Consider the following 22,684-nt stretch of genomic DNA (forward strand, 5'->3'; position numbering starts at 1 on the left):
TCCTTCAAAAAGCAGAGAAACCTCACATGAGCAAATTTTTTCTGACTCATTTTTCTTAACTGCCAGGTAGTACGTCCAGGAACAAAACAGAAGAAATGGCTACACAGACACACACTGACACACAATCACCCTATGGTATTACCTTGTTAGTTTTCATGTTTAGCATCTACTTGTCCACCCCCAAAATAAGAACTCCATGCTAGAAGCTTCGTCTGAATTGTTCAGAGCATGGCACTGAGTGGGTATTTCTGTTGAACTAATGAAGAAATGAAGTTCTACAGCAGATAAGCGGAGTACCTGGTCACAGAAGCATCACTTTGAGGACCAGGACTTGAATGAAAGTGGAATATATGGAATTATACCTCAGAAGGCCTCTGCCAGTCAGTGGTGGCTGTCTTAGACTGCTAAATAAGGGGCATGGGATACATGTATATGAACAATTGAAGACCAGCCCTCTGCTTTTGGAACAAGGAATTGGGGAAGGGCAAACGAGGTTAAAAATCTCTGCAAAGAGCCTCTTTTCTTTGGCCCAGGAACGCGTCCTGAACTCTTCTGATTGCCCCCTGCCCAGCAGCAGAGACTATTCTGTGAAGGTTTTAGGCTTCCAATCGGGCTGAGTAGGGTATTCTGCCGCGAAAGTGGAGGTTAGAGGGTATGCTGGGAGCTCCCTTGGCCTTGCCAGGTGAGCTTGCCGAGGGAGAATGCATCGGGACCATTATTATGACTATTTATTAATAATAATATCGTTATTAAATATTTATGAAGTGCTCATGCTCTGCTAGAAGGTGGCTCTCCCATCACTGCCCCACCCTTCCAGCAACGCCTGGGTCCCTACCCCCGAGTCCCACCGGTCGTCCCGGAGTTTGTTCATTCGGGAGAACTGTGACAGGTCGCCCTGGCCGCTCCAGCTGGCCCTAACCGCCAGGAACCCAGGCGTCCGTGTTCTCCAGCGGGGCAAGGATCCGCTCCTGGTCGCCACTGGGTCTGTGTACAGAGCGTCCCCTGTGGTCCGTACCCCACAAGGGCTTCCAGGGGCAGAAACGAGGAGGGGCCAGGTTGGGGTTCCCCACCGGGTCCACCTGGCGGCCGCCCCCTTCGCTCCAGGTCCAGGGCGGCCCGCGGGCGAACGAGGGCGCGGCCCCCGGGTGTCCGGCCCCAGGCGGGCAACCGCGAGCTGTACAGTTCCCGCAGCTCCCCGCCGGCCCGGCCCCGCATCCCGCCGCCTCGGCCCCGCGGCTTTTTTTCTCTTTATCATAAATATATAAATTATGCTAATTACGGGCATTGCATATTAACCAAACCCGAAACCTCCCCTGCCCGGCCCCCTCCCCCTCCGTGCAAACCCCTCCCCGCCCCGGACCCCGCTACTTACCGGAGCCCGAGCCCGAGCCGCCTTCGCCGCGGGTGACCGGCGGCCACCGATTAGAGATTCATCTCACAGCCCGGGCCAGGTGGCCGGGGCCGGGGCCACGGCGGCCGCCGCCCGCAGACAAAGAAGCCAGTGCGGCTTGGCTGGGCTCGGCTCGGCCCGGGAGCTGGTCGGGACCCGCCGCCGCCCCCGGGCCCCCAGCCTGGGCTGGGCAGAGCCGAAGGGCGCTCCACGGGCTACGCCGGGCGGAGTGGGGAAGGCCGGGAAGCGGGAAGGGGGAAGCTGGGTGGGGGGGCGGTCAGGTATATATTTTTCTTCGTCCCCCCCTTCAACGACCCCCCCCCTTTTCCCTCCCCCCCTTTTTTCCCTCCTTCTGCTACTTGGATTTTTTTAGCTGCTGCGTCATGAGCATAATTTATGCAAAGAGCTTTGCCGCATGCTGCACCGCCCGCGCCAGCCGCCGGGGGCGGCGGGCTGGGCTGGCGGTCAGGGAAGGGAGGGGAGCCGGGGAGCCGGGAGCGAGGGGTGGGGGTGGGGAGGGGACCCTCGGGCCCTGGCCAAGCGGGAGGTCCCGGAGGCTCTCTCTCCTGGGACAGGGATGGACGGTCAGTGGATCTGGTTACTCAGCCCCTCCAAGGTGCCGCGGAGGTGGTTTCATTTCGGAAGGTGCCTGAGTAAGAGCTGGAGTCCGGACTGGGGACCCTCCATGCCACATGGCCTTCAGCCGAGGGTTGGGGCGGTGACTCCCGGCCACCGCCTTTCCTCTAGGTAGTCAACTGTCCTCAATGTTGAAAGTCAAGTTTATGTCTATCCCTCCCTCCCTAGAAAGGCGGGGGAACTCCACATCGCTCGGCCAACGTGGAGAACCTCTGAACAGCTGTGCCCCAGCGCCAAAGCAGCGAAGGGTCCCAGGTCCCTCACCCGGTGGCGGCCGTGGGCTGTGTTGTCTAAAAGCAGCTCTCCGGCCTTGTTGTCCAAGTAGACAAGGAAATGTGAACAGAAAGACAAAGTTCAGTGGAATGGTGAAAAACCTCTAGCAGCTTCTAAAGGTAGAGAGGGGACCAGAAAAGGGATGGATGTGGGGGACTGAGGGAAAGCAGATTGGAGAAGTGGTGGACAAATGAAAGAGGAAAAAGTTGGAAGACCAAAGTGGAAGCGTGGGAATGAAGGGAGAAAAACTGGGAAGGAAGGAGGCTCTGTAAATCCAGTGAATGTGGATCCGAATACTGAGGCCACCTGCTGTCACCCTAGGCACCCCTTCCCATCCACCCCGTATTTGGTGGTCTGATGATAGCTAGAGGTAGATGGGTTAGAGGCAGTGTGAGAATGCAATTGGTGGCCTCAGTCCTCCCCGGGACTGCTCCGTAAGGCCTCCTGGTGGAAGGGCATTGAATGGCCCGGCCTCCTCGTTAACCTGGCCAGTGGACCAGGCTTGTATTAGCTTGCTGTTTCCATCTGGAAGTGAGCAGGCACTGCTGGCGGCGGATTTATGAGTAACCAATGTATTAGGAGTCAGAATACGTGAAACCAATGTATTAGGAGTCAGAATATGTGAAAAAACTGAAAGCTGCAAGCTCTATACAACTGTAAGGTGTCATTCCTTGTACAATAGTTTGAACTCGTTTTAATGGCCCTGTGAAACTCTCCTGCGTGGCTTGGTATTACACCTGTGAAACTCTACTACGTGGCATGATATTACAGTTCTTGGGATTTTTGTTTGGTCTGTAGTCCCTGTAGTCTCCCTGGACTGTGAATTCTTTGAGAGCACTGGTTGTGACTTACTCATGTTTGTATTTCCCACTACTCTTTATGTGAAGAAGGGGCTCAGTATTGCTGCTGAACTTTATCACATGAAGGTTGAACCTTTTAATTTATGTCACTTGGTTTGGTGCTACACATAGATAGATCAAAGGCTTTGGATAGCATGGATATCAGTGACAGTTTGAAGAAAGAAATATGATGTGATCAGAAGAGTTCAGGGAGACATACATAAAAATGTTAATCATGGTTTTCTTTATATTGTAAACACTTCTGTATTACTTAAATATTTGATGAGCATATATTACTTTTTGTTTGTTTATTGGGGCATAACATGTACACAGAATGTGTATACCTTGATAGATTTTTACATGTATATATGTACATGTGTGTATATATGTATATACACCTGTATATATACACACATACACATATATGCATGTATGTATATATACATATATACATGTACACACACACACACACATATATATATCCATGTAATCCCCACCCAAAACAAGATACAGAGCCTTTCCAAGACCTGAGAGGATTCCCTTATGTTCCTTCACAGTCCATAAATTCCCAAAGTAACCATTATTCTGATTTCTGTCACCATGGATTACTTGAGCTGATTCTTGAACTTCTCATAAATGGAATCAGACAGTATACAATCTTTTGTGTTTGGCTCCTGTCACTCAACAAAATTTTTTTTTTTTTTTTTGAGACGGAGTCTTGCTCTGTCGCCCAGGCTGGAGTGCAGTGGTGTGATCTTGGCTCACTGCAACCTCCACCTCCCGGGTTCAAGTGATTCTTCTGCCTCAGCCTCCCAAGTAGCTGGGACTGCAGGTTCGTGCCATCACACCCAGCTAATTTTTTTTTTTTGAGACGGAGTCTTGTTCTGTCACCCAGGCTGGAGTGTAATGGCGTGATCTCGGCTCACTGCAACCTCCACCTCCTGGGTTTGAGTGATTCTCCTGCCTCAGCCTCCTAAGTAGCTGGGATTACAAGCGCACGCCACCATGCCCGGCTAATTTTTATATTTTTAGTAGAGATGGGGTTTCACCATGTTGGTCAGGCTGGTCTTGAACTCCTGACCTCATGATCCACCCACCTCAGCCTCCTAAAGTGCTGGGATTACAGGCGTGAGCTACCACGCTCTCAGCTAATTTTCAATACTTTTGGTAAAGGCAGGGTTTCACCATGTTGGCCAGGCTGTCTCGAACTCCTGACCTCAAGTCATCCACCTTCCTCAGCCTCCCAAAGTGTTGGGATTACAGGTGTCAGCCACCACACCTGGCCTCAACATATGTTTTTGAGATTCATCCATGTTGTTGATTGTAGAAGTATTTTTTTTTTTATTGCAAGTGTAGTATTCCATTGCATAATTATACCACAATTTATCCATTCCATTATTGATGAGCATTTGGTTGTTGTTTGGGTCTCTTAGGAATAAAACTGCTATGAGCATTCTTGTACATGTATTTTGGTGAACATATGCACTTTTTTCTTCTGGGTAAATACTGAGGAGTAGAATAGCTAGGTTTGGGGTATATCTTTAGCTTTTGTCCATATTGCTAAATAGCTTTCAAACAAACCAATTTATATCTTTGTATGAAAGAGCAATGTATGAGAGAGTTCTGATTGTTCTACATCCTCACCAGTATGTGGTATTGGTAGTCTTCTTGCAATGAAAGTTTATTACTTTTTGGCTGGGCACTGTGGCTCACGCCTATAATTCCAGCACTTTGGGAGGCCGAGGTGGGTGTATCGCCTGAGGTCAGGAGTTCGAGACCAGCCTGGCCAACAAAGTGAAACCCCGTCTCTACTAAAAATATAAAAACTAGCTGGGCGTGGTGGTGGGCGCCAGTAATCCCAGCTACTTGGGAGACTGAGGCAGGAGAATTGCTTGAACCCAGTAGACGGAGGTTACAGTGAGCCGACACGGTGCCACTGCACTCCAGCCTCAGTGACAGAGTGAGACTCCGTCTCAAAAAAACAAAAAACAAATAAACAAAAAAAAAAGTATATTACTTAAAACAATTTTTTTTTTTTTTGGCTGGGCGTGCCAAAGACCGCACCTGGCTTTTTTTTTTTTTTTTTTTTTTTTTTTTTTTTGAGGCAGAGTCTCAGTCTTTAGCCCAGGATGGAGTGCAGTGGTGCGATCTCCACTCACTGCAACGTCTGCCTCCTGGGTTCAAGTGATTCTCCTGCCTCAGCCTCCTGAGAAGCTGGGATTACAGGCATGTGCCATCATGCCCAGCTAATTTTTGTATTTTTAGTAGAGACAGGGTTTCGCCATGTTGGCCAGGCTGATGTCAAACTTCTGACATCAGGTGATCTGCCTGCCTCCGCCTCCCAAAGTGGTGGGATTACAGGTGTGAGTCACCATGCCTAGCTTAATATTTCATTATTTTTATTTTAAAATTTTATTATTATTTTTTTGAGACAGAGTCTTGCTCTGTCACCCAAGCTGGAGTGCCGTGGTAAGACCTCAGTTTGCTGCAACCTCCACTTCCTGGGTTCAAGTGATTCTCCTCTCTCAGCCTCTTGAGTAGCTGGGATTACAGGCATGCACCACGATGCCTGGCTAATTTTTGTTATTTTTAGTAGAGATGAGGTTTCACCATGTTGGCCAGGCTGGTTTTGAACTCCTGACCTCAAGTGATCCATCTGCTTCAGCCTCCCAAAGTGCTGGGATTACAGGTGTGAGCCACTGCACCCAACCTATAATATTTTGTTATAGCAGCCCAAACGGACTAAGACCCAGCCATACTGATCCAGTTTCAGTTTCTTGAACTCCGAGCTCTTTCCTGCCTCATTGCCTCTGCCTGTGCTGTTCCTTCTGCCTCCTCCTTAGCCCATCTTTCAGGTCTTGCCTTATATATGGCTTCCTTCCTCAGAGACATTTTCCCTGCACTTCAGTGTTATTCTGTCTCGTATCACCTTCCTGTTTTCTTAAACACCATGCATGCTGATATATTTATGTTTATTTTCTTTTTTTTTTTTTTTTTTTTTTTTTTGAGACGGAGTCTTGCTCTGTCGCCCAGGCTGGAGTGCAGTGGCCGGATCTCGGCTCACTGCAAGCTCCGCCTCCTGGGTTTACGCCATTCTCCTGCCTCAGCCTCCCGAGTAGCTGGGACTACAGGCGCCCGCCAGCTCGCCCGGCTAGTTTTTTGTATTTTTTAGTAGAGACAGGGTTTCACCGTGTTAGCCAGGATGGTCTCGATCTCCTGACCTCGTGATCCGCCCGTCTCGGCCTCCCAAAGTGCTGGGATTACAGGCTTGAGCCACCGCGCCTGGCTTATTTTCTATTTAATATGTTTACCAAGTAGCCTATAAATTCCAAGGCAACAGTCTGTTTTGGTTTTGACTGGACATTTAGCACCAAGCCCAGTATCTGGCACACAGTTGATAATAATTATTTATTGAATAAATGAAGGCTCGGAAGGCTGAGGAAATGTGAGTGAAGGAGAAAAAGAAAATGTGCTGGGCTGAGAATCCTGTTGAAAAGTTTTATTTGGTCGTACATGGTGGCTCATGCGTGTAGTCCCAGCACTTTGGGAGGCCGAGTCAGGCGTATCACGAGGTCAGGAGTTCGAGACCAGCATGGCCAACAGAGTGAAACCCTGCCTTTACTTGTTTGTTTGTTAGTTGAGACGGAGTCTCGCTCTGTCGCCCAGGCTGGAGTGCAGTGGCGCGATCTTGGCTCACTGCAACCTCCGCCTACCGGGTCCTAGCAGCTGGGACTACAGGCGCCCACCAGCACGCCAGGCTTTTTTTTTTTTTTTCTTTTTTTTTTTTTTGAGACGGAGTCTCGCTCTGTCTCCCAGGCTGGAGTGCAGTGGCCGGATCTCAGCTCACTGCAAGCTCCGCCTCCCAGGTTCACGCCATTCTCCTGCCTCAGCCTCCCGAGTAGCTGGGACTACAGGCGCCCGCCAGCTCATCCGGCTAGTTTTTTGTATTTTTTTAGTAGAGACGGGGTTTCACCGTGTTAGCCAGCATGGTCTCGATCTCCTGACCTCGTGATCCGCCGGTCTCGGCCTCCCAAAGTGCTGGGATTACAGGTTTGAGCCACCCCGCCCGGCCTTTTTTTGCTTTTTTAGTAGAGAGGGGGTGTCACCGTGTTAACCAGTATGGTCTTGATCTCCTGACCTCATGATCCTCCCGCCTTGGCCTCCCAAAGTGCTGGGATTACAGGTCTGAGCACCACACCAGGCCCCGTCTTTACTAAAAATACAAAAATTAGCCAGGTGTGGTGGCACGCGCCTGTAGTCCTAGCTACTAGGGAGGCTGAGGCAGGAGTATCGCTTGAACTGGGAGTTGCATGAGCTGAGACCGTGCCATTGCACTCCAGCCTGTGTGACAGAGTAAGACTCAATCTATTTAAAAAAAAAAAAAAAAAAAAAAAATGATATACTGGATGGCTTATAAACAACATAAATTTATTTCTCACAGTTTTGGAGGCTGGAAAGTTCAATATCAAGATGCTGACTAATTTCTTCTGAGGGCCTGCTTCCTAGTTCATAGCCATCTTCACATGATGGAAGCAGGCTAGGAAGCTCTCTGGGGTTCCTTTTATAAAGGTGCTGATCCCATTCATGAAAGCTCTGCCCTCATGACCTAATCACCTCCCAAAGGGCCCACCTAATACCATCACACTGGGGGCCAGAATTTCAATATATGAATTTCGAAGGGGACACAAACATTTGGTTTCTGGTAGGCTGGGACACAGCAAGAGGTGGGGAGAATTGTACAAAATGGGGTTGGAAAGGGAAGCAGATACCAAATCAGGTAGGCTTGGCCATATATACCTCTAATCTTTCTAATTGGATCCCTTCTAGCTTTGCAAACTCAAGATTTACCTCCTCCAAGAAGGATTCCTGTATAATACATACCACATTGTTCTAATTAATATTATTATTATTTTTTTGAGATAGGGTCTCACTCTTTCACCCAGCCTGGATGTAGTAGTGTGATCTTGTTTCACTGCAGCCTCAATCTTCTGGGCTCAAGCGATCCTCCTGCCTCAGCCTCCCAAGTAGCTGGGACTACAAGTATGTGCCACCATGCCTGGCCAATTTTTGTATTTTTTGTAGAGATGAGGTTTCGCTATATGTTGCCCAGGCTGGTCTTGAACTCCTGGGCTCAACTGATCTGCCAGCCTCAGCCTGCCTAAGTGGTGGGATTACAGGCTTGAAGGACTGTGCCCAGCCAATATTACTTTTTTTTTTTTCTTTTTTGAGATGGAGTCTCACTTTGTCACCCAGGCTGGAGTGCAGTGGCAGGATCTCAGCTCACTGCAACCTCCACCTCCTGGATTGAAGGGATTGTCATTACTCAGCCTCCCGAATAGCTAGGATTACAGGCACATGCCACCACACCCGGCTAACTTTTGTATTTTTTTTTTTTTTTTGAGACGGAGTCTCGCTCTGTCGCCCAGGCTGGAGTGCAGTGACCGGATCTCAGCTCACTGCAAGCTCCGCCTCCCGGGTTTATGCCATTCTCCTGCCTCAGCCTCCCGAGTAGCTGGGACTACAGGCGCCCGCCAGCTCGCCCGGCTAGTTTTTTTTTGTATTTTTTAGTAGAGATGGGGTTTCACTGGGTTAGCCAGGATGATCTCGATCTCCTGACCTTGTAATCTGCCCGTCTCGGCCTCCCAAAGTGCTGGGATTACAGGCTTGAGCCATTGCGCCCGGCCAACTTTTGTATTTTTAGTAGAGATGGGGGTTTCACCATGTTGGCCAGGCTGGTCTCGAACTCCTGACCTCAAGTGACCCGCCCACCTTGGCCTCCCAAAGTGCTGGGATTACAGGCTTGAGCTACTGTGCCCAGCCAATATTACTTTTTAAATTACATTATTGTTCCAATAACTTCACTTTGTAATTTATGGGCCATTTCCTCCCTCCCTTTCTTTCCCTTGCCTTTTCTTTCTTTCCTTTCTCTCTCTCTTTCTTTTCCAGACAGGGTCTTGCATTGTTGCCCAGGCTGGAGTGCAGGGGTGTGATCATGGCTTACTGCAGTCTCAACCTCCTGGACTCAAGTGATCCTCCCACCTCAACCTCGAGTAGCTAAGACCACAGACACATGCCACCATGCCCTGCTAATTTTTAAACTTTTTTTTGTAGAGGTAGGGTCTCCCTATGTTGCCCAGGCTGGACTTGAATGCCAGAACTCAAGTGATCCTCCTGCTTCAGCCTCCCAAAGTTCTGGGGTTACAGGTGTGAGCTACCACACTCAGTCCTCACTCAGTTTCTTAAGAATATATATTATTTACCTACTGGATGAATGACAGGGCCATATGTTTTCTTTCACCTGATCTCCTCCAAGCACCCAGCATATAAGGGATGCTCTGTTCACAGTAAGAGTCTTCTGGGCCCTGTACCTAGAAAGGTTCTGAAATCTTAACAGATAATCCCTGGGGTCCCCTCTTCCCTGGCATGAGAACTGAGCCAGTTCCAGGTCTTCAGAAACTTGTCATAGGGCAACCAAGTGTTACCAGAATCCATGTATATTGTCCCAAACACCTTCCTTATTTCCATAGTCAATCTTGTGCCTCCCCTTCTCTAACCAACAGATAAAAGGCACCTACTCCTGTTGCTAAGGCAATAAAGCTAGGGCATTCAGCAGGGGACTCAAGTTGGTCAGCAGAAAAAAAAACCTCTCAGCTGTGAGGAGAGGAAAGGGAGCAATGCATTTCTAAGGGCGAATTTTCATAAAACAACAAAGCAGATGTCAGTCTGGGCTGGTCATATTGAAGGCATGTGAAGAGATCGGGCCACGGAGGAGAAGATCCCTGATGCTGTTAACAATGCAAGGATATCTTAAGGTGAGAAGCCAGAGTTTTTGACAACTTATATGTGAGAAGGAGTATGCTTGTGCATGCTCCATTTTTTATAGAACTCCACCTCTCGCCCTGAAATGCATATATTTTATTCTATTTACTTTAATTTTAGCAATGATGTAAAACTGTATTGCTGGGCTGCTGTCACTGTCTCTGACAGATCACCCTACCACCTCAAAGGGTAAATATGGGTTTTTTTTTTCATAATTTTTGTACAGTAACAAGGTGAGGAACATTTTAGCTCATAAATTATTTACTAAACCTCACAGGCATAATAGGCCGTGTGCATATTCATCAGGCTATCATCCATTATTCATAAGAAGTTCACTTCAACTGTTATAAGAAAATGAGGTTGTTGATTGAAATGCTGAAGAAATGTAGGCTTTTGTACTCCCCCTCTTCTCTTTCTCATCTGAGCAAGTCTGGAAGCTTCCATCAAAAAATGATATTACAGGAAAAAAAATGTTATTCCTGACAAGTGAATATGTAGATAGAGGGAAAGCAAGCATAAAGTAGGAAATAAATGGGCAGAATCACCCACTATTCATTTAATTCAAATAATGTCCCCTGACCCCAGCTTGCACAGAGATTGTGCCCAAGGGGACTCCTTTCTTGCAATAAAAGATCGGCTTCCGCAAATCTGGTAGAGTTACTGCATATATATACTTTTTTTTTTTTTTTTGAGACAGAGTTTCGCTCTTGTCGTCCAGGCTGGAGTACAGTGGCATAGCCTCAGCTCACTGCAACCTTCATCTCCCAGGTTTAAGCTCTTCTGTCTCAGCCTCCCAAGTAGCTGGAATTACAGGCGTCTGCCACCACGCCCAGTTAATTTTTGTATTTTTAGTTGAGATGGGGTTTCACCATGTTGGCCAGGCTGGTCTTACATTGCTGACCTCAGGTGATCCACCCACTTCGGCCTCCCCAAGTGCTGGGATTACAGGTGTGAGCCACTGCGCCCAGCCAGTTATTGCTTATATTAACTAAGATACAGGTTGTATTCTATGGCTTAAGAAGTATTTAGTATTATCTTCTTATTTGACCCTCACACCAAGTCTGTAAGGAATAATTTTCCTTTTTCTTTTTTTGACAGGGTCTTCTTACTCTGTGACCCAAGCTGGAATGCAGTGGCACAATCATGGTTCACTGCATCCTCTGCCTCCCAAGTTCAAGCGATCCTCCTGCCTCAGCCTCCTGAGTAGCTGGAACTTCAGGCACACACCACCACGCCTGGCTAATTTTTATTTTTTTGTAGAGGCAGGGTCTTCCTAAGTTGCCCTGGCGGGTCTCAAACTCCTGGGCTCAAACTATCTGCCAGTCTTGGCCTCCCAAAGTGTTGAGATTCCCCCATACCTGTGGAATAATTTTTCAAGATGAGAAAACAGCCTCAGAAAACTGAGAAAGATAAGCAAACTGAAACTCACAAGTTATGTGACTTGTCCAATGCCGATAAGCTTATGAGAAACAGAACTAGGGCTGGAACCTAAACTTCCTTCCACATTCCATGTTTTGTTTATTTATTTTTGTAGAAACGGAGTCTTGCTATATTGTCTGGTCTCAATGTAGGCTGGTCTCAAACTCCTGGCCTGAAGCAATCCTCCTTGCCTCAGCCTCCCAAAGTGTTGAGATTACAGGGGTGAGTCACCATGCCTGGTCCACATCCTGTATTCTTTTTTTTTTTTTGAGACAGATTTTCACTCTCGTCACCTAGGCTGGAATGCAATGGTATAATCTCGGCTCACTGCAACCTCCACCTCCTAGGCTCAAGTGATTCTCCTGTCTCAGCCTCTTGAGTAGCTGGGATTCTCCTGCCTCTGCCTCCCGAGTAGCTGGGATTACAGGCATGAGCCACCATACTTGGCTAATTTTGTATTTTCAGTAGAGACGGGATTTCACCATGTTGCCCAGGCTGGTCTCCAACTCCTCACCTCAGGTGATCTGCCAACGTTGGCCTCCCAGAAGTGCTGGAATTACAGGCGTGAGCCACCACGCCCAGCCTACAACCGGTGTTCTTTAAATTCTGTCTTACTAAGTCCTCTGGATGGTAAAACCCACCATATGAAATAAAACACCAATGAGATACCTGAAATAACAGGTATTTCATTGTGTTCTCTATGAACCACTGATTTTATTTTCCTTTTTTAATATCTTTATTATTTCTGCGGAATACAAAAGCAATATACGCTTCAAAGCACTAAACAATACAAAGTTATGTAGGATAGAGAATAACAAACGTCCCAGCTATGGACAGGCAGCATATGGACTGCCATGACTGCCAATGTCTACAGCCACCTCCATTTCCATAGGAAAAAGTGGGAGATGTTGTGATCAGGTCAGACCCACAGATATAGGTTAAGATCTGGGCATGGTCACTTACTGGTATATAATGTTGGGCAAATCAGCCTCTTTAAGCCATCATTTCCTTATTTGTAAAATGGGGCTAATGCCTACTCTTGAGGTTTTTGTGTTAAGTGAGATAATATATATAAAATCCAGATGTGAGCATTTTCCTCCATTTTAAGGGTTACTTTTCTTGAGTGTATTTGAAGAAGTGGGATGGGAGGCAAGGTTTGTCTCATGCCTTTCCCTCGAGTCTTCTGCTTGACACTCTATTCCATTCTGCCTTGGGCCACTCACTTGCCTGCTGGTCACAGCCTAGAACTCCTGGTGTGGTTCCTCTACATGAAAGGCCCCTATATTCACAGTGGGACACAGGTCTGAATTCTTTGCATCATAACTACACAAGGTTGTTCTTTACTAAAGTGTTGAGGGACAACTAAAGAGAATTACAATAGTGGAAAGTATTAAAACTTGGTGGGTTTTTGTTTTTGTTTTTTGAGACAGAGTCTCGCTCTGTCGCCCGGGCTGGAGTGCAGTGGTGCGATCTCGGCTCACTGCAACCTCTAACTCCCAGGTTCAAGCAGTTCTCGTGCCTCAGACTCCTGAGTAGCTGGGATTACAGGCATGCGCCACCACACCCAGCTAATTTTTTCTATTTTTAGTAGAGATGGGGTTTCGCCATGTTTTGTTTTGAGACAGGGTCTTGCTGTCTCAAGCACCTCCTGGGCTGTCTCAAAGCAACTCCTGGGCTGGAGTGCAGTGGCGTAACTGCAGCTCACTGCAGCCTTGACCTCCTAGGCTCAAGCAATCCTCTTGCCTCAGCCTCCCAAGTAGCTGAGGTACCCACCACCGTGCCCAGCTAAACTTTGGTTTTAACTTTCCCTATAATCGAAGTAAAAAGCTGCCAAGAAGTTTAATGTTTATTAGGGAGTGTCAGGTCTACCTTGGCTCCCTGTCCTCAGGTCTGCTTCCCTCACTAGGAACTCCTTTAACCCTCCATTATTTCCTGGGAAGCCCCAGGCCCTGCCTCTCTCTAGTCCCCAGAAACACACTTCCCCAAATCTGACCCATTCAGTCTATATTCAGTCTAGATTCTGGATTTAAAGCTAGAGGGTTGAGAGTGAGTGAGTGACTGTGTGTGTGTGTATGTGCATGGGGCCTGGTGCAACAGGGAGGTGGAACAGCAGCCTTGTGGGAATGAGCTTTGGCATATAGTCCCTCCAAGCAGGACCGTCTCGGGGAGGCTGGTAGTCCAAGTCCTGATCCCCTCCAGTCAGACTAAGACACAGATGAAGCTCTGCTCTTCTGAGTGCCCTGGATAACCTTTGGTCTCGAACTACCGGCCTCAAGCAATCCTCCTGCCCTGGCCCCCTAAAATATTGACATTACAGATATGAGCCACTGTGCTTGACCTTTTTTTTTTTTTCTTTTTAACTTTTTTTAGTTTTTAATTTTTTTAGAATCAGGGTCTCACTCATCACCCAGGCTGGAGTGCAGTCATGTAATTATAGCTCACTGCAGCCTTGCACTCCTGAGTTCATGCAATCCTCTTAACCCAGCCACCCTAGTAGCTGGGACTGCAGGCCTGTGCCACCATGCTTGGCTAACTGGTTTACATTTATTATGCACAGCAGTGTTAGTGCCTCTCCTACAAGGCTTGCCAGGAATAAGAAATGAGGGTACTTTTTTTTTTTTTTGAGATGTAGTTTTGCTCTGTTGCACAGTCTGGAATGCACTGGCGTGGCATGATCTCTGCTCACTGCAATCTCTGCCTCCCAGGTTCAAGTGATTCTCATGCCTCAGTCTCCCAAATAGCTGGGATTACAGGTGCATGCCACCACACCTGGCTAATTTTTATATTTTTGGTAGAGTCGGGGTTTCACCATGTTGGCCAGGCTGGTCTCAAACTCCTGACCTCAAGTGATCTGCCCGCCTCAGCCTCCCAAAGTGCTGGGATTACAGGCGTGAGCCACTGTGCCTGGGTCTAAGCCATATATCTTATAATAGCTGTTCCCTCAGTTACACAATGACTAGATAAAGCTTTGAAAAAGTTGCTTCAACAAGGACGGGCACAGTGGCTCACATCTGTAATCCCAGCACTTTGAGAGGCCAAGGTGGGTGGATCACTTGAGGCCAGGAGTTCAAGACCAGCCTGGCCAACATGGTGAACCCCATCTCTACTAAAAATACAAAACTCAGCCAGACGTGGTGGCACACACCTGTAATCCCAACTGCTCAGGAGGCTGAGGCAGGAGAATCGCTGGAACCCAGGAGGTGGAGGTTGCAGTGAGCCAAGATCGCACCACTGCACTCCAGCCTGGGTGACAGAGACTCCATCTCAAAAAAAAAAAAAACAAAAGGTTGCTTCCAAGAGTGACTGGATTCTTTCACAAAGCTCCACCTCCTTCTTTGGGCTGGGAAATAGGTTGTTTTGTCTTTCTGGTTACATAAGAGCACAACATATAGTAGGTGTTGAATAAAGGTACATAAACAACTGTAGTCAACCTAATTAACTGGGACTAGGGTAAGCTTGTCCAGCCCTTGGCTTGCAGACAACATGTGGCCCGGGACAGCTTTGAATGCGGCCCAACACAAATTTGTACACTTTCTTAAAACATTATGAGATTTTTTGGTGATTTTTTTGTTTTGTTTTTAGCTCATCAACTATCATTAGTGTTAGTGTATTTTATGTGTGGTCCAAGACAACTCTTCCAATGTGACTTAGGGAAACCAAAAGATTGGACACCCCTGGACTAGGAGGCCCAGCAGGAAGAGTCACTATCATTCTGTGAGCCTTCACATCACAGCTTACCCATCTCCAGTGTGGCACTTACCAAGTGCTGCTGTAATTTTCCTTTTAGCATCTGTCTTGCCCAAGGCACATTAAGATTCATTAGCTGGGCACAGTGGCTCACGCCTATAATCGCAGCACTTTGGAAGGCTGAGGCAGGCTAATCCCTTAGCCCAGGAGTTTGAGGTCAGCCTGAGCAACATGGCAACACCCCATCTCTACAAAAAATACAAAAATGAGCTGGGCATGGTGGTACGCACCTGTAATCCCAGCTACTCGGGAGACTGAGGCAGAAGGATGGCCTGAGCTTCTGAGAGCAAGGCTGCAATGAACCATGATCGTGTCACTGCATTCCAGCCTGGGTGACAGTGGCTCAAAAAAGTAAAGAAATAAATACAGCCTGGGCACAGTGGCTCACACGTGTAATCCCAAAAATGTGGAAGATCAAGGTGGGCGGATCACTTGAGGTCAGGAGTTGAAGCCAGTCTGACCAACATGGTGAAACCCTGTCTCTACTAAAAATACAAAAATTAACTGGTACTGTGGTGGCACCTGTAGTCCCAGCTACTCGGGAGGCTGAGGCAGGAGAATCACTTGAACCTGGGAGGTGGAGGTTGCAGTGGGCAGAGATCATGTCTGTGCACTCCAGCCTGGGTGACAGAGAGAGACTCCCTCTCAAAAAAAAAAAAAAAAAAAAAAAATTCATTAGCCATCATCCTTGGCTTTTCCCTTTTCCTCATCCCAACGTTATTATTTTTTTAAAAACAGCCTTATTGAGGTATAGTTGACATAAAATAAACTGCTCATGTTTAAAATATACACCGGGCCAGCCGGGCACAGTGGCTCACGCCAGTAATCCCAGCACTTTGGGAGGCCGAGGCGGGTGGATCACGAGGTCAGGAGATTGAGACCATCCTGGCTAACACGGTGAAACCCCATCTCTACTAAAAAATACAAAAAATTAGCTGGGCATGGTGGCGGGCACCTGTAGTCCCAGCTACTCAGGAGGCTGAGGCAGGCAGAAGAATCGCTTGAATCTGGGAGGCAGAGGTTGCAGTGAGCTGAGATTGCGCCACTGTACTCCAGCCTGGGCAACAAAGCGAGACTCTATCTTAAAAAAAAAAAAAAAAAAAAAAAGGTACACCCATGAAACCATCACTGCAATCAAGGCAATGAGTATATATTCATCAGTCCCAGAACTTTCCTATATTCCATTTGCAATCTCCCTCCTTCCCCTTCCGCTTCCCTTCACAGCAACCATTGATCTGCTTTTTATCATTATAGTTTGTATTCCTAGAATTTTATATAAATGGAATCCAAGGGGCACAGTAGTGCATGCCTGTAGTTCTAGCTACTTGAGAGTCTGAGGTGGGAGGATTGCTTCAGGCCAGTTCAAGACTGCAATGAAATATGACCATGCCTATGCAGTCCAGCCTGGGCAATACAGCAAGACCCTGTATCTAAAAAAAAAAAAAAATTCTATAGTATGTATTATTTTAAAAATCTGCTTCCTTTACTGAGCATGGATTATCTATGTTGTTTTGTGGATCCGTACTTTATTCCCTTCTACTGTATGGCATTAAATTTGTTTATCCATTTACCTGTTGGTAGAAATTTTCATTGCTTCTGATTTTTGGATATGACAAATAAAGCTGTTATAAATATCCATGTATAAGTCCTTGTGTACCCACGTGCTTTCACTTCTCTTGGGTAAATACCTAGGAGTGGAATGGCTAGATAATATGGTATATGGATGTTTAACTTTTAAAGACCCTGTCAAACTGTTTTCCAAAGTGGTTGCACCATTTTATTCTTTCTTTTTTCATTATGACCAGTAGTTTGCCCTGACAGAGGTTGCACCATTTAAGATTTTAACCAGAAGTGTGTGAGAATTCCAGTTCCTCCACATCCTCTCCAACACTTGATGTGGTCAGTCTTCTTTTATTTATTTTTGTTTTTTAAAATTTAAACAGAGGTGGGGTCTCACCACGTTGCCCAGGCTAGTCTTGAACTCCTGAGCTCAAGTGATCTTCCCAAAGTGCTGGGATTACAGGTATGAGCCACTGCACCTCATCCAGTGTTAATATTAGCCATTGAATAGGGAAGCCAACATTGTTTTAATTTTTTGACTAGGTAAGCATTCACATGGTTCAATTTTTTTTTTTTTTTTCTGCTCTTGTCGTCCAGGCTATAATGCAGTGGCTCAATCTCGGCTCATTGCAACCTCTGTCTTCCAGGTTCAAACGATTCTTCTGACTTGGCCTCCCAAGTAGCTGGGATTACAGGCACGTGCCACCACACCTGGCTAATTTTTGTATTTTAGTAGAGACGAGGTTTCGCCATTTTGGCTAGGTTGATCTCGAACTCCTGACCTCAGGTGATCCACCTGCCTCGGTCTCCCAAAGTGCTGGAATTATAGGCGTGAGCCACCGTGCCCATCCTCAATTTTTTTTTTTGAGATAGGATCTTGCTGTCATCCAGGTGGGAGTACCATGGTGCCATTATCCTCACTGCAGCCTTGAACTCTTGGACTCAAGTGATCCGCCCACCTCAGCCTTCCAAGTAGTTGGGACTATAGGTATGTGCCACCACGCCAGGTTAATTGATGTATTTTTGTGTGTGTAGAGATGGGGTGTCATTATGTTGTCCAGGCTGGTCTCGAACTCCTGGCCTCAAGTGATCCTCCTGCCTTGGCCTCCCAAAGTGCTGGGATTATAGGTTCAAATATTTTTAAACATCTAAAAAGTATATAGTAAAAAGTCACTTCCACCTTTGTTTCACATCCTCCACTCTCTCTCCCCTTTATGTAACCACTTTTACAGGTATTTTGTGTATCCTTCCAGAATTTCGTTACTCAAATTCTAATGAATATTCTTGGTTTTCCTACTCTTTGACATAAAAAGTATCATATTGGCCAGGTACAGTGGCTCACACCTGTAATCCCAGCACTTTGGGAGGCCAAGGCGGGCAGATCTCTTGAGGCCAGGAGTTCGAGACCAGCCTGACCAACATGGCAAAACCCCGACTGTACTGGAGATACAAAAATTAGCCAGGCATGGTGGTGCACACCTGTAATCCCAGCTACTTGGGAGGTTGAGGCACAAGAATCGCTTGAACCTGGGAGGCGGAGGTTGCAGTGAGCCAAGATCATGCCACCGCATTCCAGCCTAGGTGACAGAGTGTGACTCTGTCTCAAAATAAAATAAAAAATAAAATAAAATAAATAAATAAAATAAAATGTATCATATTAAGTATATGGTTTTGAATGTTTCCCCTTTTTATTTAAAGAACACTTTGGAGTACTTTCTCATTCTCTGTTGCAGCCACATAGTATTTTATTGCATGGATGTATCAAGATTTACTTTGCCTGTTTCCTATTGATAGAAATATGGGTTATTTATAAATCTTTTGCTGTTACAGAAAAGCTGCAATGAATAGCCTTATACATACGTTTCTCGTGAGTGCAAATGTATCTGTAGAATCACTCCCATTAGTGGTTTGTTTGCAAGTTTGATGGATATTGCCAAATTAACCTTATAGGATTTGTACCAATTTTCACCCCCATCACCAATAAATTAGAATGCCTGCTTATCCACAGCCCTGCAAATAGAGTAATGTTAGCAAATGTTTGGATTTTCGCCAATCTGATAATGACATCTGCAGGGTTTAATTTGCCTTCTGATTATGACCCAGGCTGAACATCATTTCATGTGTTAGGGAGTCATTTGTTTTTCCTTTTCTGTGAACTGTCTGTAAATGTCATTTGCTATTTTTTTCTAATGGTTGATCATATTCTTACTGATGTCTAAGAGTTCTTTACATGCAGGAAGATTAGCCCTTTGTGATGTAAATTGCAAATACACTTTTCCAATTTGTCATTTGACTATATGGAGTTTTGACTTTGTAGAGTTTTTGTCCCTGACATTAGTCCTGGAACTAGTCCAGTTGTTTCTGCTTCCTGAATATTTCTAGAATCCCCCCATTTCTCTGTACTGTACTGCCTCTTCACTAGGCCAGTCTGCCATCATCACCCCTAAATGACTAAATTTGATTCTAACTGGTATCTCAGACATACCTCCACTCTTGCCCCTTCTCTAACCTATTCTATATTCTTTAGCCATCAGAGGGATTTTTCCTTTACTTTTATTTTTTTGAGTAGCCTCTGTCACCGAGGCTGGAGAGTACAGTGGTGCGACCACGACTCACTGCAGCCTCGACCTCCCGGGCTCAAGCAGTCCTCCCATCTCAACCCCTTGAGTAGCTGGGATCACAGGTGCGTGCCTCTATGCCTGGATAATTTTTTAGAAATTTCTTGCAGAGATGGGGTTTCACCACATTGCATAGGCTGGTCTTGAACTCTTGGGCTCAAGCAATCCTCCCGCCTTGGCCTCCCAAATTGTTGGGATTACAGGCGTGAGCCACTGTGCCCAGCCCAGAAGCATTTTTCTAAAATAAAAACACAGCCAGGAGCACTCTAGGCAACAAAGTGAGACTCTGTCTCTACAAAAAAATTAAAATTAGCCAGGCATGGTGGCAAGCACCGACTGTCCCAGCTACTAGGGAGACTGAGGTGAGAGGATGAACTGAGACCAGGAATTCAAGGTTGTAGTGAGCTGTGATTGCACCACTGCACTCCAGCTTGGGTGACAGAGCAAGACCCTCTCCCAGTCAAACAAACGAATAAACAAACAAAAACAAGATCATATCACTTTCCTGCTTAACATTCTTCAGTGACTAACTTGTGCCCTTAACACAGAATCCAGTATCTTCATGTGGGATCTCACATGGGCTCTAAGGCGTCCCCGCAAGGTTGGGCTCACAGTTCTTCAGCGTCATCTGTTTTTTGTTGTTGTTGTTGTATTGTTTGTTTGTTTTGAGACTGAATCTCGCTCTGTCGCCCAGGTTGGAGTTCAATGGCGGGATCTTGGCTCACTGCAACCTCCGCCTCCTGGGTTCATGCGATTCTCCTGCCTCAGCCTCCCAAGTAGCTGGGATTACAGGCACGCACCACCATGCCAGGCTGATTTTTGTGTTTTTAGTAGAGATAAGGTTTCACCATGTTGGCCAGGCTGGTCTCGAACTCCAGACCTCAAGTTATCTGCCCGCTTTGGCCTCCCAAAGCGCTGGGATTACACGCATTATTCACCATGCCTGGCTCTTCAGCGTCATCTCTTATCAGTTCCCTTACCAGTATGCTCTGGCTACACCAAACTGTTTCATGCCCTACCCCTCTCTAAGCCTTCTCACCTGTAGGCCTTTGCGTAAGCAGTTCCCTCTTCCAGGAACCCTCTTCACTGGCTTAACTTGTTCTCACCCTTCAGATTTCATCTCAAACATCACTTGCATCAGGAAACCTTCCCTGACTATCAGAATAGAGGAGGTGCCTCACCTACGCGTTCTCCTAACACCCATGCTGTCTTTATGTCAGCACTAATCATACTGTTATGTGTTCACTCTTCTGTCTCTCCCATTAGGTAGACCATAAATTCCATAAGAGTAGGGATTATGCCGGTCTCTTCATTATGATTTCCCTAGTGCCTGTCACAGGACCTGGCATATAACAGGTGCTCAAAAAAATTTGTTAAATTAATGCAAGAAAGAATGTTTGATAAATGACCAAATAAACATTTTCATCTCATTGGGGAATCTACAAGAATGAAGAAAATGTCAAAGCTTGATCCCGTCCAAGAAAGTAGCTAGTAGTTACTACTACTTTTTTTTGTAGAGACGAAGTCTCACTATGTTGCCTAGGCTGGTTCTGAACTCCCAGCTCAAGCGATCCTCCTGCCTAGGCCGCCCAAAGTGTTGGGATTACAAGTGTGAGCTGTTGCACCGAGCCACCATTTACTTCTTAATTCCACCTGCCACAGAAAGCATTAGCCTGCAACTCTTTTCGTTTTTGTTGGTCATTTCATTTGGCTCTGCCCTGGTATTCCCAATGCCCAGGTCCCTGTGACAAGCAAAATACCCAACGACCTGCAAAGTAGGCTCTGACCAATCCGAGGGCAGCTTACATGAGCAGGAGGTAGGCCCAGGAGAGTTCCTGGGTCCTAAGAGTTAACCCTTTAATCATTGGACAATGGAGGTGGAACTATCGCTTGAGGCCGGGAATTCAAGACCAGCCCGGCCAACACAGCGAGACCCCATCTCTGTATTAAAAAATGAATAGCATGCACCTGTACTCCCAGCTACTCGGGAGGCTGAGGCAGGAGAATCGCTTGAACCCAGGAGGCGGAGGTTGCAGTGAACCGAGATCACACCACTGCACTCCTGCCTGGGCGACAGAGCGACACTCCATCTAAAAAAATAATAATAAAATAAATAAATAAAAGAATAAAATATATGTATATATGTATTTTTTAGAAAGAAAGAAAACCAGCCTGGCCAACATAGTGAAACCCCTACTAAAATACAAAAATTAGCCGGGCATGGTGGCATGCGCCTGTAGTCCCAGCTACTCAGGAAGCTGAGGCAGGAGAATTGCTTGAATCCAGGAGGCGGAGGTTGTGGTGAGATCGCGCCGCTGCACCCTAGCCTGGGCAAGAGCGAGACTCTGTCTCAAAAAAAAAAAAAGAAAAAGAAAAGAAAGACACTTAATCGCTGCCCTAAAGGATGCCATCTTTGCCCTTATGGGTAATTAAGTTAGAAAGCAAAGCCATACATAGAGAAAAATAGGGGTACCATACAGGTCACCTGTAACAGGTGCTAAAAAAGGGCAGGGCCACAAGCACTCCATGGGGACTGCAGGTATGTCAGTTTCAGTGCCAGCTGTTGCGTACACGGAAAACATAACCCCTTCCTGTACGTGAGAAAAAGAAACGAACACGAGAACATGCCGACAGCCTGTCCTGGAGCAGACAGGGCGGCGAAGATTCCAGTGCAGGTCTCATCCAGGAAAGGATACATGTGAGCTGGAGTGGCAAAATAAATTTTAACAGAGCTGAAGCTTAAGTTGGGCTTGGTGGGGAGGGACGCATGATAAACTAAGGCGTGAGGAACCGATTTCAGGCAGTGCGACAAATTTGCAGAAACATAAGCCCCTCGTGGAAGGTTGCCAAGGTGAGGTGACCTTGAGTGAATGCGTGTAGGCAGAGAAAGGTTCCGGGGAATGCTTGCATCGTTCTGCCGCCCAGCGTCCAACAGAGAAAAGATCCTGAATCGAGACAATACCTGCGTTTGGTTTGTCTCCAGCTGAGGGACACCGGTAGGGGGTGGAGGACAGGAACGAGCAGGGGGTGGGGCCAAGGCGAGTGGGCGGGACCGCGCCGACCCTCCCGCGATCGACTGGAGGCCGGGCGCAGAGGCGGAGTTTCCGGCGGCAGTGCCACTCGGGCGTCGGGTGACGCTAGGCGGACGGAACATCACGTGACACGGAAGTAGCTCCGAACAGGAAGAGGACGAAAAAAATAACCGTCCGCGACGCCCAGACGAACCGGACCCGCAGCCACCATGAACAGCAAAGGCAAGGACCGAGGGTGGCAGAGGCCGTCGGGGGGAGTACTGCTGGCCCAGAGTGAGCGGGTCCGGAGCCCAGGGTCACCAAACGCCAGGTTTGGGGTGGGCTGCGTCGCGCTTCTTGGCCGGCTGCAGT

At 47.0% G+C, this 22,684-nt stretch overlaps 2 protein-coding genes across 7 annotated transcripts in view; one reads left to right on the top strand and one right to left on the bottom strand.

Moving 5' to 3' along the window:
• POU6F1 (POU class 6 homeobox 1) overlaps positions 1–1,828 on the bottom strand; it is a 31,304-nt gene extending 29,476 nt beyond the window's left edge. For 3 of the 4 annotated variants that reach the window (XM_050748735.1, XM_050748739.1, XM_050748737.1), the window contains exon 1: positions 1,373–1,578. The gene's annotated coding sequence lies outside the window, so the exon portion shown is untranslated. Of the gene's footprint in view, positions 1–1,372 lie in introns of all 4 variants that reach the window. The other variant, XM_050748733.1, reaches the window with a different exon arrangement.
• The window catches only part of DAZAP2 (DAZ associated protein 2), a 426,196-nt gene that overhangs the window by 398,729 nt on the left and 4,783 nt on the right, over positions 1–22,684 (top strand). For 2 of the 3 annotated variants that reach the window (XM_050748799.1, XM_050748801.1), the window contains exon 1: positions 21,943–22,555. In XM_050748799.1, coding sequence (XP_050604756.1) covers positions 22,543–22,555 — 13 coding nt within the window. In that variant the 5' untranslated portion in view covers positions 21,943–22,542. Of the gene's footprint in view, positions 1–21,942; positions 22,556–22,684 lie in introns of those variants that run through there. The other variant, XM_050748800.1, reaches the window with a different exon arrangement.

Source organism: Macaca thibetana, chromosome 11 (genome assembly GCF_024542745.1).
Source record: "Macaca thibetana thibetana isolate TM-01 chromosome 11, ASM2454274v1, whole genome shotgun sequence".
Taxonomy (NCBI): Eukaryota; Metazoa; Chordata; class Mammalia; order Primates; family Cercopithecidae; genus Macaca; species Macaca thibetana.